Here is a 16,380-nt window from a genome sequence, read left to right as displayed (position 1 = left end):
CTCATGGACCATGTAAACAATATGTTCAGATCAATATCCATTTTCTTTTCAACAATTATTTCCTGCGCACAGTGGCCCCCGGTCATGCTGCGCTCCATATCGAGGCGGTAGCTCTGAACCACAACGGGACGATGGCGGACAACGTGACGCTGGAACTCTACATCAGAATGGGCAGGCCGCCCTCTATCGACATCTACGATTTCAACTGTACGCTGCCCCATCCGATTCCATATCTTGGGAATGGGACGGGCTGCGGAGAGCTAGACTATCCGGATCCAAATGTCTGTTTCATTAGTAACACCATACTGGACAGGTGAGTGTGTAGGAATGCAAAGAGCTATAAATTCCAGTAACTATTGGAAAAAATCAGGACCAAGGCGAAACCATCCTTACTACACTGTATTCAGACATGATGTCCATCCATCGTGAGCTATCATGGCACATTGTGATAACTAAGTTTTCATACTGACCTGCATTCTTTTTACATCAAATTTTAAAATGATTATGTCGCAGTGCGGGTCAATTACTCGAAGGATCACCCACATATCCAGATCCGTTCATTTTCGGATTACAATATCATTAGAATTAAAATTCAGTGTTTTAGAATCATGTCACATTGCCAGCAGAAAGCTGCAAGTAAGACGTTTAGGGACACACCACGAGGAAAAACCATTCTGTTTCCATGATTCCATGTTGCAATTTCTTTCAACAGTTACTTCAACGGCTCGACGGCGGAAGTTTACGTCGGACTGAAGTCCGTAGGCGGGGAAAACTCTAGCTCCATCGATGAGTACCTTGGGTCAGACGCCGACATCGAAACGGCTTTCTGGCCTGTCTACTACCGCATCAGACCCTTTACGAGCAAGTGTCAGTTCTACGACACGGAGGCAGATGACTGGTCCACGGATGGATGTGAGGTAAGCAGATGCGTCATGATGACGTCATTTAGAAAAATATGAATATGAAAATCTACAGCTAGCCGGGAAAGGCGCGTAACTCGAACTGCGCACTGGACGCGGGCAGCTGCTGCAGCGGCAACTGAGCTGAGCCATCTCCTGTTAGTCTCACCTCATCATGTTTCTTGAGCCAATAATCATGAAAGTTCCTGTTGCTGCGGCGATTGTTGCTGCCAAGTAGCCCAGTCTCAAATGAAATATCTAGGTTTGTGCTCAGATGACATTCTTCTCAAGATGAATACCAATTGCTGTGAGTTTCCTTCTCCTCTGTTTTCAAAGAGCAATTCTTTTCATAAGGTTAATCTCCCGAACTGATAAAATTCAAAGTTGTATCCACCACACTACATACGAGTCAATCTCTCAGAAGTTCGACTCAACAAAGCATTTGTTATTGCATTTGGGTTTTTTTTTCTTCTAGACATGTAATATTACTGTAGTGCGTGAGATTGTTTTGTTTTTCCAAACTCACTTATCAATTATTTGCAAACAGAGAATCATAAAGAACCCCAGATCTTGCCATTAAAAAAAATTATAAATCTTTAGCAATGGAGACATACTTCGTTTAGAACTTCTCAGTCTGTTCAAAGTTAGTTGTACAATTCAGAGTGCGATAAAATGTAATAGAGTTTTGGGAAGGAGTGATACCATTCACATATGACATTTCTTGATTGAGACATTAGAGGGCAGCAACAGGTATACCCATAATGTTTTCCTCTTTGGTAGGTTGGGGATAAGTCTCGGCTGCTGCAGACGCAGTGTTTCTGCAACCATCTCACGTCTTTCGGCGGCGGCTTCGAGGTGCCAATGAATTCCATCGACCTGTCTCAGTCGGCCTTCACGAAGCTGGGCGAGAATCCGGTGGTCTTCACCTTCATGGTCTGCATGTTTGCCATCTACCTGACGGTCCAGCTTTGGGCCTACAAGGCTGACCAGCGTGATCTGGTTAAGGTAAGTGGGAGAGCGAGGAGATGGAAAGACCTCCCTGATGGGAGTATACAGTGAACCCGGTTAACTGTACTGAGCAGTGTATGATCATGGTCACCGGACTCTGGATGCAAGTTGTGGATAGTAAATGGAAGCACAATGTACGTAATGTGTAGTGATGTAATTCATTTTATAGTTGAGTGTACAGAGAATCGAAGTGATGATGTCACGGTCTTTAGTTAGAGCATGGTTAGCAAACGTTATGTTCGCAGATATCTTGGCTACGTGAGGTTCTTTGCAACCAATTTTCATTGCAATGAATGCCTATGACGTCACACTTTTGATATTCTATCATAGTGGATAGTGGATAGTGGATAGTGGATAGTGGATAGCGGATACTGGACAGTGAGTGGTGGATCGTGGATAGTCAATAGTGATTAGCGAGTAGTGTGTGGAAATTCTGCTGCACGGTGGTGGAGGCTTTTAGATGTTTTAGCAACAGCATTACTTACTAACACTCCTAATCGACATCTCGCCTTAATTTTTTTCCAGGCGGGCGCCACACCCCTGATTGACAACGACCCTCGAGATCACTACTCATACGAGATCACTGTCTTCACCGGCATGAGAAGTGGCGCCTGTGAGTATCGAAAGTCTTTCTTCGAGTCCTTCTTCTGCATCGTCTCTACTTGTACTGCACAGGCATCCAACTGTCCAATGCCGAAAAAAAGGAGAATAATCGTATTGTGGTCCTTTTAGACTGCTTAATTACAAGCACAGAATAATCATGGTGCTGTAATGGTGAATCAATAATCCACTGCTTTCGGGAACCGGGTGAACTAAATAAGCCCTGTCAAGAATTACGATATCTGGAAACAATTTGTGAATGTGAGATCACAGTCTTTAACCGTTCGGCATAATTATGATTAAAGTCTTGACCGATGCAATAATTACTTATTCTTGCTGGTTTATAGATGTTTATACTAACGCCAATTTCGGAGGTGCTGGTGTCGCATTCTGAATCACGGGTTGGAGCCCTTCTTGCATGAATTATTAATGTAACCATTCAGAGAGTTTTAGTTTCCATTATCAATAACAATGCGACACTGCGTACTCAAAATATATGTGGCAGGAAAAAAAAAGAAAATAAGAGAAAAGCTTTTCGCCAGTTTCCCAAGAAAGTCATTCTGTTAACAATGTTTTACTGGAGCTTTTTATGTTGATGATACCCTGTACTTGGTCTAAGGGTCACTCTTATCCTCCCGCTTACAGCGACAACGGCGAAAGTATCCCTAATCATCACGGGCGACGCCGAGGAGTCTCGACCACGCCTCCTCATCGACCCGAAGCGACGAACCTTCCAGCGGGGCGGCATCGACAGCTTCATCATGTCCGCACCCCGTCACCTGGGTAACCTCATGCACGTGCGCATCTGGCACGACAACAGCGGCAAGTTCCCGTCCTGGGTGCTCAGCCGTCTGGTCATCAAGGACCTGGAGACGGACAAGATGTACTACTTCATGTGCGACAGGTGGCTAGCTGTGGAAGAAGACGATGGACAGGTTAGATTTACTTCTGATTTTCACTTTCTTGATTCAAGGAACTAGCGGCAACTTCTTTAGGTAAAAGGTCTTATTTATCCATGGTAGCCTCTTCAGTGTTGACACTGCTCTACCAGAGGGCCCTGCAATTATTATTACCCTATGGTTGCCAGGTACCCATGTCTACACAAGAGGGACAAAGTGGGTAAAAACATCTTGTCCAAGGACGTAAGCACTGGGCGGGAATTGAACTCAGGTCCTCCAGTGGGAGTCGGGAGCATATCCACTATGCCACCACACCCCACGTAGGTAGATATAATCATCGTCCGTAGAACCTGGTGTAATAATTGATATTCAAAATTTCACACACACACACACACACACACACACACACACACACACAAGGTTAGAACAGATAAGAACACTGGCGTGAAACTAATGAAATATTCATAGATTATTGTGCCAACATGATTATCACCCTGCAGTTAACACCTAGTTAATCTGACTTGAACATCCTCGTAGGTTTGCGAATAGAGGCTACACTACCTGTATCACAAAACACAAAATGGTGTCCTGTCATTGTCTTACCTATACAGATCGAGAGGGTCATACCAGTGGCCGGGAAGAGTGAGCTCACCAGCTTCGGGTTCCTCTTCTACAGTAAGACCCGCCGAAACCTCTCCGACGGCCACCTCTGGTTCTCCGTCTTCGCCCGGCCGGCCCGCAGCACGTTCACCCGTTGCCAGCGCACTCTGTGCTGCCTCTCCCTCCTCTTCTCCAGTATGATGGCCAACATCTTCTTCTACGGTATCGACCTGGGAAGCGCGACAGGTGAGAGGGTCACACATGAACAGGAGGACCTTGGGCTTCCGTATGTAGCTAGATTAACAAATCTTCCCTCACCACTTTCCAGGTAGCTGCCCTCCTGTACTATACTAACAAACTTCATTGTCGGCCATTGACTGCACACGCATCCCATCCCACTTTAGCTTCCAGAATAGGCTACAAAAGAGGGTATATTTCTTAAAGGTTCAAGGACCTGTGGTGCTTGTGCTGCAACCACATGACCTTACCTTTATTATGTTTTTATTATCTAAAGCGTCTCCTGTAAGGAAGTATGGAAAATCTTATGAACAAGCTATTTACTAGTATCAACGAACTTCCCTTCGAAGTAGGCCTACAAGGCAATCATGGCAATGAAGATAAGATGTATTGTTGTAGAAAAACATTCGCTGTTATCAGCAGACACTACCCAGGGACCTCACTACTGTGAGTTCATAGCGTTATCTACCAAGACACAACGGTTCCTTACTCAGAATGAACAAGCTAGTCATACTGTACTCGCCTACCTCAACGTGTTTTTCTTCCATGCGTGCAACAACCCGTACCATAATCTGATAATCATTTTATTAGTTCGACAACATACATCTGGCCCGCGTGATGAATGAAATAGAAAATTTGAATGTTCGATCACTAAACGTGTTGAACAACAGTTTCTCGATTTCTCTCGAATGTGAGGTTTCTTTACCGAAATCATACCACACCCTTCCGTACGTCACTGTACGTGAAACAATAATAGTCGTGGTTGGCAGGAAACTGACGTCAGTCTATCCTGTCTTGGAATGTGAGACGAATTCGTTTCTGTTTGACGCGCTAGCTTGGAAACAAGGTCCAACTCGTGACTTTACACCGCCTCTCTTGAAATATCTCTCCACAGGTGGATCCTTCGCCATTGGGCCCATTTCCTTCTCCCTGGCGGAGATCACTATCGGTGTCATCAGCTCCCTTATGGTGTTCCCCGCCAATCTCATCGTGGTGCAGATGTTCCGCCTCTCCAAACCTCCGCCGGACAAGATCAACTGGAAGTTCTGGAAAAAGGACAAAACGAAAGGTAACGCTGGCTGTTACGATTCTGGTGCTAATGCTGACAATGACAATAACAATAATGATGATATCAAAGATAATAGCAATATTAATTTCTATTATAATTTACATGAGTTTATCAATGATTATGATATTGACAATAACAAGAATAACAGCCATCCTCATATGTTAAGACAGCTTTGATTTTAGTATCAGTCACGTATTATTGTCCAAGCAATGTCAGATATCATCACAGTCATGTAGAGAATCATGGGTAACGCACTTTGCGGGGCAATGCTAGATTTTGTATCTGGCCATATATGTCATGATGGATTGTAGTCTTACCTCTTTAGTCAGGTGATATAATACAGAGAGGGTTATCAAGTTTGCATGAATTATGTCTACTGACGCTCAGACACGCTTGTATGGCTCTAACCAGTCCTAACCACCTAACAGTTGTCGCAGACCAATACTTTACTGGTCGTGACCACGCCTTTGTTTTCCCCACGCATGTGTAGAAGAAGAAGAGCAGAAGACCAAGGAGGAGATTGAGAAGGACAAGAGAGATCGGATGAACGAGAAGGCCGAAGACGAGCTCGTCAAGCAGCTCGAGTTCCTCGACACCGGTGACGACAGTAAACGACTGCTGAAGTCAGCCCGAAGTCGCACCGTCCGCTTCGACGACGAGAAAGACAACCGACTCAAAGATGAAAATGAAGAGGTGAGAACACTCTTGAATTTAGTTTAGGTGCGAGAAAATTGACATCGCGTTATTTCCTCGAAGGGGCAAAGAAACGCTTTTTCCTTGTTGTTCAAACTAGAGAAAAAAAAGAGGAAAATTTAGTGAATGACTTTCTCTTATTTTTTTTTTCGAACGCTCATCTCTGCGGGAGTGCATACTTGAAGGAATCTTATATTTTTGCGATTGTTGCAGTTCTAATCAGTAATCTATCATTTTGGACTCTGAATCCAATTATTTTTTATTGGTATGCTGTTTGAAAATGAAACACAACAAATGATATTGTTCCTGACTGACCGGTAACACACATTCAGATCTATTTGAATGACTCTCTTTAAAAACAGTTCAATAATGTTGTTTTGTTTGCCTCATGGTTTCATCATGTAAATCCCAACAGAAAGCGAAAGCTGAAGAAAATGGAGAAAAGAAACCAGATGACGGGATGGAGCTCGTCGCTGGTCTTAAAAAGACCGGTAAGAAGAAGAAGGAGAAATTCCAGTTGCCATGGCAGTGCTTCATCATCGGTTGGGTGGTGGGTTACGCGACGGTGGGCGTGGCGTTTTGGCTCACCGTGGAGGTAGCCGGGACCTTCGGCGTGGAGAAGGCCACGGAGTGGCTCAAGTCCATCTGTTTCTCCTTAGTCCAGGATATCCTCTTTTCGCAGCCCATCAAGGTAAGTCGTCGCTTCTCTCCAGCACAGATTAACCCAAAGTGAAGGTTTTCACACATGCTGTACAAGGTTAAGGCAATGGCACTGTGACAAGAATTATGCCAGTTCATATTTATTACATTATTAAGTTGTACGTTTCTAAAGATTAAGTCCTCTCATTTCGTTCTATCAGAAGTGATGATTGTTTGACGAATGGTTGTAGATTCTAGAAGACGAGAAGTATTGACCTTCGTGAAACTGATACAACCATCCTCTTTTTAACTTTATTCTTTTTATGAGGAGCCGTTAAAAAACTGTTAAAAAACAAACAAACTCTTGATATGGAACGCATGGTAGCTTCATTAATTGCGTCAGGAGACTGTATGCCCCATCACTGGGATTAAAGCGTGAATTGGTCATGATAACGACCGTCTTGATGCTATTGTAATTATGCTCCTAAGTGCAAACTTACCAGAACACGTAAGATCTCTGTATATGACATCTATGTAAATGACGATATTGCACAGCATTCTCCATTTCCATGATAACATCAACTTAAGAAACAAAATCCGTTGTTTGTGACGAAATATCCCAGGTCCTGTGCCTCGCGACGTTCTTCGCTCTGGTGATCAAGAAACCCGACAAGGAGGACGAGTCAAAGTCGCCCGCCCTCAAGGGCGACGAGGAGTTCATTCACGAGAGGATGACGGAAGACGAGCTGAAGGACCCGGAGAAGGTGGAGCAGCTCGAGCAGCAGAAGATGATGTGTCCCGTCAAGCCTCCAGACACCGACACCCTGGATGAGATGAGGGAGACGAGGTATCCTAGCAACCGAGTTAAACATTTCAATAAATGCAGATGCGGTTTGGTGATTGAGATAACATTGATGATGGCTGCGATATAACTCTTGATGTCGACAATGAAAATTACTATTGATGTCATGATGATATCAACCATGATTAGGTGGTGATTCTAAAAGTTCATGCAGGCAAAAAAGTATATAAACAATTTCATGAATACGATTGTCTTGATGATAACACCATGATACTTATAATGATGATGATGATGATGATGATGATGATGATGATGATGATGATGATGATAACGATGGTGATAATGATGATAATGATGATAGCAATGGTAATGATAGTGATGATGGTGGTGGTGGTAATAATGATGATAATGATGATAATGAAAAGCGATGACAACACTGATATAAGGCCTTATTCTCGAAAAAAAATCTTGATAACGAACACGACGTCAATGACAACTTTCCATACATGGTAACCAACTCTCTATCCATCTCTCTTTCTCTCTCTTCTCCTTCTCCTCCTCCTCTTTTTCCTCCTGCCTCACTCCCCCAGGTTCAAGGAGATCGAAATGATGTCCATCATCAAGGAAATCTTCATCTACATGTTCTACCTCTACATCATGTTCCTCATCTCGTATGGGAGTCGAGACCAAAACAGCTTCGGCGTACTCAAGTCTGTCTCCAACACGTTCGGCAACGCGCAGTATCACGGCATCAGATCGCTCAGCAATGTGAGTATGTCTTGGTGCTACGTTTGTTTGAGAGGGAGGAATGGTTTAAAAAATAATATATGAAACATTTCGAACATGCGATTATAATTCGAAATTCACACTTTAAACATGCTATGTATGTCAGGTAACTCCAGTTATATGCATTCAATTCATTTCAATTCAATTCAAAGTTTATTTCATTTTCAACAAAAAGCATATACTCAGTATATTTTACTTTCTTTGGTAACAAAAAGTAGGGAAAACTAACCATTCTGCAATGAAAAGACTATTACAATAATATTGTGGAACCTTATGGAATTTTACATTGTCTTAAAAAGTTAAGTGGTCGAAATGAACCCTAACAATATTCAAACTGCGAAAAACAGAGGGACACACTAAACGGTCAGAGTCAGAGCTAGTAGAATGCATTGTCAGCAACAATTATTGCGTTCTTTGTAACAATTGTAAGTATTTTTGTACGTCCAGCACATGCCGATACCTGTACTGTTTGACCACGGACAAAATAGTGGCCTGTTCTACAAGAGCAAAATCATTCTGACTTATTGTGTTTTTGTGAAGTAATTGCTGTGGATATGAAATCATTCTCAGCGTTACAGCTACCGCAAATGTACTATCTCTATAGCTGTGCATCGACTCCTGCTGGTATAACATACCCTTTTTATTATAAGCCTATTGGCATTATATTATGTTATTGTCGCAGCAAGAAATGAATGCATCAGTCAAAGTAGCCGAAGAACTTTGATCTGCAGCTCTTGGAGCATTGACGCTTAACCTGTTGGCCCCGTTCCGAACCAAAGTGAGCTTCAAACACAAACGGGTAGGAGTCCATATCGTTGTCGCGACTAGAAATCCCCAAGAATTTCAGATTGTCTGACGAAATACGGTGATGTCTGTGTGTACCGTCGATATATTTATCTCATTATGTGTCTTTTTTGTGCTGTTAACACGATCAAAATAGCACTCTTTTTGCAGTACTATTCATAGTAATCTTACCATTAGACATCGTCCCAGGTCTACTCTTTTTGTTTGCCAACTATGATCTAAGTTTCTTGTTTCGCCTCCTTCAATGCGTGCCTCGCCCTTAACTCCTTGCAGGTTGGTAGCAGGGCAAACTTTTTCCAGTACCTCGAAGAGACATTCATTCCGTCCCTCTACCCCGGGGATAAATACAACGGTCAACCGGACGCCGTGCTCACCCAGCAGAAGTATATTACAGACCGGACCCACGTGCTACTGGGTAAAGCTCGTCTCAGACAAGTGCGGGTCTACCAAGGTAAGAATCCCTCTACCGGTTCCAACCCTTGGAAAAACAGAAATGAAGCCGTCTCAAAGCGTCAAAGTTTTTAAAGATAAGTGGCGATAACGAATATACGAACGTATATGAATGCCCTTTGGGACAGTGCCTGCCACCCTATCTACCCCGCCGTGAGACAATGCGCAAAATGCCTCAGATTATCGAGAAGTGATACTAATGCTGAGCCCCTTCAACTCTGTGGTGTAGCCACCGCTATGTAAAGCAAGAATGGTTAGTTGACACCATCGAACTATCCTACTAACACATTTCCGGCGTAGTTAATTGTTGTCATCAGAGCGTAGAATGCGGTAGGAAGGTGTCGGACATTTCCGACGTCTTTACCACGCTTATGATCCTTTACGAGATCGTTCGTTGTACTTTCGCTTCTTCCGTCACTGCTCTTTGTGACATTTGTTGATACATCGCTTTGAACATTGAATGTTGTTGCTACTACTCGTTACCGGTGATGAAATTCATTGATAAGATTCGTTAGGCTGTTAGGGGCGATTCATGATATCGAAAACACTACTGTCAATATTTTGTTGAAAGGTGAAATGAGCTGCTGAATTTGAGATATTTCTATGGAGGACACGTTTCTTTTTTCGATCAGTGGGCTCATTAATCACGAATGATGAAATATTTCGAACCGTATTTCATTTTAATTTGTTTGTCCCGACAGACTCATGCAAGATCGAAGACGTGATGTTGGCGGTAATCAACCACTGTACCGACGTCTACTCCGCGGCGGACGACGATGAAGATAGCTACCATCCAGGTTGGCTTGCCGTCAACATGAGCGGTAAGAACAATTCCCGATCAAGCTTTGTAGGTAGAAATAGCATCACCCAAATACGTCAAAGCAAATGGATAGATCCAGTCCGTGTACTGGTCGAATTCTTCCTCCACATGGCAGACAATATTATCCGTACGATTGATGCAGGAGCATTTAAAACAAACAAACAAACAAACAAAACACACACCTTACACAAAACAATTACTACGGTTTTGGAATTAAGCAATGACAGCAGGATAGAGAAAATACGAGGCTGTATCATTGTAATAAAATAATTGGCAAAATAAAATGATTAATGTCCCCGAACACTATACTATTTTATAATATACAGATATAATACCCAGTATAGCCCACTGAAATGTTCATGATATGTGAGAACATGTTGACGTTTTGTAATGCAAGAAATGTGATACATATTCGATGATAGCTTTGCACCTGATTCAATAGTGTGATTAAAGAGACCAATACAGAGGCGATTGATTCAACGTTAATGGATTCTCTATGACTTTGTTCAAAGTTTGTTACCTTAATATCATAAAACAACTCACGAGATCATGTAAATGCTTTGAATACTTTTTGTTTATACAATTACATTGTGCTGATGATTCTGTATACCTTTGTTTCTAATGGAAAATAAATGAAATGAAATGTACTGAAATGAGAGTCAATGAAAATTAATGCAATAATTGAATTCATCAATTACTACTTTGACGTTATCATCTGTAACCCAGACACCATGAATATTCCCATGTGGGAGACGGATCGATTCGACTACCCGTGGAAGTACAGAGACTGGCTGGAGCTCGACTCCTACCCGGCCTACGCCGAGCAGTTCGTCTACTACGGCGGCGGCTACGCCGTGGAGTTCGGCAACAACATCGACAACGACTACGAGATGCTGAACTACCTTAAGGACATGATGTGGATCGACCAGCAGACAAGGGCCGTGTTCCTAGAGTTTACCGTCTACAACCCGACCACCAATTCCCACGTCGTCAGCCTCTGCGTTGTCGAATTCACGCCGACAGGAGGTATTGTACTATTGCCGAAAAAAAAGCATAGTCATTTTACGTCATTTTGCTGTAGTTGCTGTTGTCGATCGAGGAAGCGGCTGATTCTATATACGAGGGTGGAAATAGTTCTTATGGAATTAATCATGGTGATAATTATAAAGGTGCATTCAAATAATCATATTGATTAGGGAGAGAGCATTTTAATCCTTTTGAGATAAGATGAGATGAGATGATGATGGCGATGATGACGATGATGATGATTATGATGATGATGATGTTGACTGTAATGATGCTGATTTATTCATTTATGATAACATCACTGTGGAAGAGGAGGTTTATTGTTCGTCCTACTTGAGTTCAGGATGCTGATTAGAATAGTGATGATTTTCAATTAGCCTTTCCCTTAAAGGTGAAAGCTTCTAACAATACAGGATAAACTGCTTTTGAGATGGTTATGAATTATTTACAATATTATTGTATTGTATTATTGTATTTCCCACTCCGTAGGCGCAACGCCAGTGGTCAAGTTCCAAGCAATGACCCTCGACCATTACTACGGACCATTTGCTTACTTCGTCATGGCTGGAGAGGCTATTTTTGTTCTCCTTGAGTTGTTCTACGGCTATCGGGAAGTGAAGAAGATCGTAAAGGAGAAGAAAGCGTACTTCAAGGTAGGAACTTCCCAAATATCCTCACACAGTGGGACTGGAAGTGATTTTTTTTCGGTATAAACACGATGAAAGTCTTAAACTTTTACGGTAGGATAAAGACTATAATAATATAATCTAGGATTTCTAGGGATTCCAATTTCTAGGTATGTTGTATCTCTGGAGAAGACATTTGAATCTAAATTTTAAACATTCTATCAAAAAGCACGTTTGTGTAAACTTTGTTGACCGGCAGCTTTGGATAGTCTTCACAGTCGCTCTCGCACTAGAGAAATCATCTTTATGGTTTATTTTAATTCCGATATGTGAGATTTCTTTGGATAATGCAGATTCGATTGTTTGTTTTGTTTTTTGTCTATTTGATTTTTTGTTTGCAATATGCATATAATGGGGAAAATCCGTTGCTTGTTGAAACCGTAAATATGTTAAGTCACACCACTATTCACTTTGAAAAATGAGAGGGGTCTTAATCTAAAAGTATGTGTTAACTTTTCCGTTCTTAATACTTTTTTTTTTAAATCACAGAATGCATGGAATGTCATCGAGCTCGTGTCGCTTGGGCTGGCGGCTGGGGCTCTGACATCATACCTGTACCGACTCTTCCAGGCGAACCAGCTGATGGGCGACATCCGCGCCGATCCAAACGCCTTCCACAACTTCCAATACCTCGCCATGTGGGACGACGTAAGTCTCGACTTTTCCTGAGTTAGCTTGACTTGGCCTCTGCACACTGAAGAACAGAATGAAGCGAGAACGATGCTGACATTATTGCTTTCAGTGTGTTCAGAGATTTTTTGTGAACTTTATAGCAATTAACTGTACTTTATTTCAGGTAAAGCTTAGAACGACTTAAGAAAAGAGAGGGCCCTGTTCAGATGTAGTCAAACCTGTCTTAGCGACCACCTGTCTATAGCGGCCACCTCTCTATAGCAACCACCTGCCGTATACAACCACTGAAAAACAATTCCTTCCCAGAGGAAAAAAAAACCAAACATGTTAAAGACCCTGTCTTCCTGTCTATAACGGCCACATTTTTGGCCCCCTTGGGTGCCAGCTATGATAGTTTTGACTGTTTACCAAAATGGCAGCAAGGCCATCCAGAATACGAATGAAAAATACGCATTACATGTATTTAAAAGAATACTAAGTAACAACAAGTTTGCCCTTCACATTACGAGTACAAAGCATAACCTCATGTCTCCCTCACTTCCGAGACAAGGGTTCTGGAGAAATATATTTGTTTATATTTCCGTGCTTAAACAAAGTGTTGATTCTCTTTTGAAATCAGTGTGATCCTTCGACTCTCTCAAGTTGCCTTTCAAGGTAGGCAGATGATCTCGTCAGTGTATGTGTCATCTTTACCTTCCTGGACTAGCTATAAAGTAACATTCTATACGTAATCATTTACTTTGCTCTCCGTCAGTTGTACACGACCATGGTCGGCCTGCTGCTCTTCATAGCAACCGTGAAGTTCATCCGCCTCCTCCGATTCAACAAGAATATGCTGCTCCTCACGGAAACACTCTCAGTACGTATATCCGTCTTTCCTCCGTGGTAGTTAAGAAACCCACCCACCTACCATCCCACCCCCCACACACACACAATTACAACTCCTTCTTAACTCCTTCCTAACGAGGCTCAGGTGTGTCATTTATTATCGGATCTGCTGAGCATTACCAGATTTTGGACGCAACGAGTTCAGTTTTACAATAAATATCAGAATAAGCCACTTACTCCACTTGCAATGAGAAACGGCAATGTCACATTATCATTTTGCTTTAATCTTTAATGTCATTTGGGACATGTTCATGCGTACGTGTATGGATGAAAAGCGGTTGGTTTTTGCATTTTTTTTTTCAGTTTGCATGACTGTCCTGACTCTCCAAAGCGACGACATTACGTTTGTGTGTATGCCTGATACTCTGGAGGCAGTAAATCTTGTGTCCTTGAACAAAACTTGAAGACAGCAAGGAACCTGTACTGACATCAGATGCAGCCATGAAGCTGTACACTTTCTTCAGAAAAAAAAATGAAAGAAACATTTACAGAATAACCATTTTTGCTTATTTAATAACTTTTGTTGTCCAGGTGTTCGGCTATGAGCTGTCTCTCTTCATGATCATGTTCGGCGTGATGTACATGGCCTTCAGTAGCTTCGCTTTCCTCATCTTCTACAAGCTGCGAGACTATTCCTCCTTTATCAAGACACTGGAATCTCTCTTCGGTACCCTCCTCGGTAAGTCAGTTAAAGCTCCGTAGCACGCACAACATGCATACACACACACAAACACATTCCCTTTCATTTCATTCATCCCAAACAGCTAAAGGCACACATTAGTGAAAAGTTTTTTGTCAATGTCTATGTAGTGGCTTTACATAGGTTCATATTCCTCACCGCGCGTCTCAATGGAGACCAAAGACGGGGCAATAGCATATATGCCGCACTTCCCCATTTACATGACCACATTTGTTTTACAATAATGAATTCACAAAAGATGCAAGTTTTGAGACATTTTTGATGAAAAGTTGTATAGGCTTTTAACAAGCAAGCACAATGCCGCGAAGGATTCTGGATATATAGGCCTGCATGAAAAAAAAAATGAACCAACATGTTTTCCTGATGGTGGTACCTCAATCCACAGGGTACGTGATGTGATTGTCGTGATATGTGTTCTCTCTGCATCCAGGCAAATTTGACTTCGTTGCCATGTTGGAGGTGGATCGCATCCTTGGTCCGCTCTTCTTCTTCTTCTATGTGATCCTCATCATGTGGGTCATGATCAACATGCTGCTCGCCATCATCAACGAGTCCTTCGCTCTTGTCAAGGCGGCCCAGGCCGAGCAAGGCAACCGTCTGGAGATCGTCAACTTCATGGTCGACCGCTTCAAGAAGTGGACCGGCATCAACCAGAAGCGCACGGAGCCGAAGACCCGCAAGAAGCAAGAGTACATCGAGGGTAAGCTCCGTTCCTTTTTCTCTCGTTGCGGACATTGCTGTCACTCTGTGTAATTTTCATGAATAAGACACCTCACATAAAACACGACCAGTGATTGATTGATATGGAATCACGTGACATTCAATATTTTTGTTATGGTGCACGGTCGCGTAAAGAGCGAACTATGAACTGATGAATTTGTTTATGATAGGTTTGTAGGTAGCATGGTGTATGGCATGTCATGCATCGTTCAACAATATTATTCTAGGTTAGGTGCATACCTAACATATTATACACCATTTTACAATAATCTCACTTGTCTTTCATGTTCAGCATATCGTGATTCACTGCCATTGACTCACAGTAGTGCTTGTCGGTCGCATCCCATATTGCATCCCTTACTTACGAAATCAGAAACAAACTAACCGACTTATCAATCGCTTTGTTATCTAAATTCATCGTGGTGATGATTTCTCAGATTCAAACGACGAGTAATACAACAAATTATTGCTCATAGATGGTATACAAGTTAACTGCTTCTATGAGACCAATATATAGTTGCAATTTATTGATATGTAATTGTCTTCCTAAATGCAAAATACTACTTTTTAAGGAAGCTAGAGGTTCACCAAAGGAAAATACACTTTTATTTCATAATACTGGAAAATAAGTGTTGTTCGATAGTGAACCAAATTTTCAAACAGACAGGCATCGCTAATTGTGTTATATCATCGCAGTAAAGCACATAACAGGATACGCACATGCAAAACTATATCAATTATGATGAGTCCATTTCCAGATACACTGTATTTGCTGTTGTTGTTTGTTTGCGGAACCATTCAAACACGCACCCAGTGAGCTTAATTCATACCAATATCAAGCGAGCATTATCTTACTATTTGCATCATTATTCTCTTTTCCCTCTCACTCAATATTCTTTTTCTGTCTCTTTCTCCCTCCCTCTCTCTATCTCTCTCTATATCTATCTATCGATCTATCTATCTATCTATCTATCTTTCTATCTATCTATCCATCTATCTATCCATCTATCTCTCATTGACGTACTGTCTTGTTTGCAGGCATCGAGCCCGTCCAGCAAGAGTGCAACGACATGAAGTTCAAGCTGGACGACATGGTGATGAAGCTGAACGAGTTCATCAAGGTGGAGAAGCGCCTCGACAAGGAACTCTTCAGCAAAGAGATCCAAGACGACGACAAACCCAGAGTCATCTACCTCGGATAATTCCTTGTCACTTAAGCCCCTTAATCCCCTCCCTCTTCCCCCTTTCCGTCCTCACCCCTCAGCCCATTTTTGTCCTATTGCCAACCTCCGCCATCATCTTTTATTTATTCATTGTTTTGTCGTTGTTGTTTTTTATTTAACCTTAGATTCTCGACATACTTGATGGCAATGTAAACTGACTCCAATGGGTCCCTTGCATTCATTATGTGTTTGTCATGT

The 16,380-nt window shown here is 42.2% G+C and overlaps 1 protein-coding gene across 1 annotated transcript in view; it reads left to right on the top strand.

The window, feature by feature from the left end:
* LOC139724685 (uncharacterized) overlaps positions 1 to 16,161 on the top strand; it is a 50,468-nt gene extending 34,307 nt beyond the window's left edge. The window contains exons 31-50 of the mRNA XM_071635809.1: positions 73 to 313; positions 713 to 917; positions 1,680 to 1,904; positions 2,433 to 2,520; positions 3,153 to 3,442; positions 4,018 to 4,252; positions 5,139 to 5,312; positions 5,803 to 6,005; positions 6,421 to 6,696; positions 7,268 to 7,491; positions 8,037 to 8,214; positions 9,310 to 9,487; positions 10,188 to 10,307; positions 11,033 to 11,332; positions 11,822 to 11,985; positions 12,508 to 12,666; positions 13,406 to 13,510; positions 14,071 to 14,218; positions 14,670 to 14,939; positions 15,998 to 16,161. Coding sequence (XP_071491910.1) covers positions 73 to 313; positions 713 to 917; positions 1,680 to 1,904; positions 2,433 to 2,520; positions 3,153 to 3,442; positions 4,018 to 4,252; positions 5,139 to 5,312; positions 5,803 to 6,005; positions 6,421 to 6,696; positions 7,268 to 7,491; positions 8,037 to 8,214; positions 9,310 to 9,487; positions 10,188 to 10,307; positions 11,033 to 11,332; positions 11,822 to 11,985; positions 12,508 to 12,666; positions 13,406 to 13,510; positions 14,071 to 14,218; positions 14,670 to 14,939; positions 15,998 to 16,161 — 3,947 coding nt within the window. The remainder of the gene's footprint in view (positions 1 to 72; positions 314 to 712; positions 918 to 1,679; positions 1,905 to 2,432; positions 2,521 to 3,152; positions 3,443 to 4,017; positions 4,253 to 5,138; positions 5,313 to 5,802; positions 6,006 to 6,420; positions 6,697 to 7,267; positions 7,492 to 8,036; positions 8,215 to 9,309; positions 9,488 to 10,187; positions 10,308 to 11,032; positions 11,333 to 11,821; positions 11,986 to 12,507; positions 12,667 to 13,405; positions 13,511 to 14,070; positions 14,219 to 14,669; positions 14,940 to 15,997) is intronic.
* The last annotated feature ends 219 nt before the right edge of the window (positions 16,162 to 16,380 follow it).

This window comes from Diadema antillarum, unplaced genomic scaffold (assembly GCF_040938485.1).
Source record: "Diadema antillarum isolate AM-2024a unplaced genomic scaffold, OU_Dant_1.0 scf00000226, whole genome shotgun sequence".
NCBI lineage: Eukaryota > Metazoa > Echinodermata > Echinoidea > Diadematoida > Diadematidae > Diadema > Diadema antillarum.
This window is presented reverse-complemented; position numbering and strand designations above follow the sequence as displayed.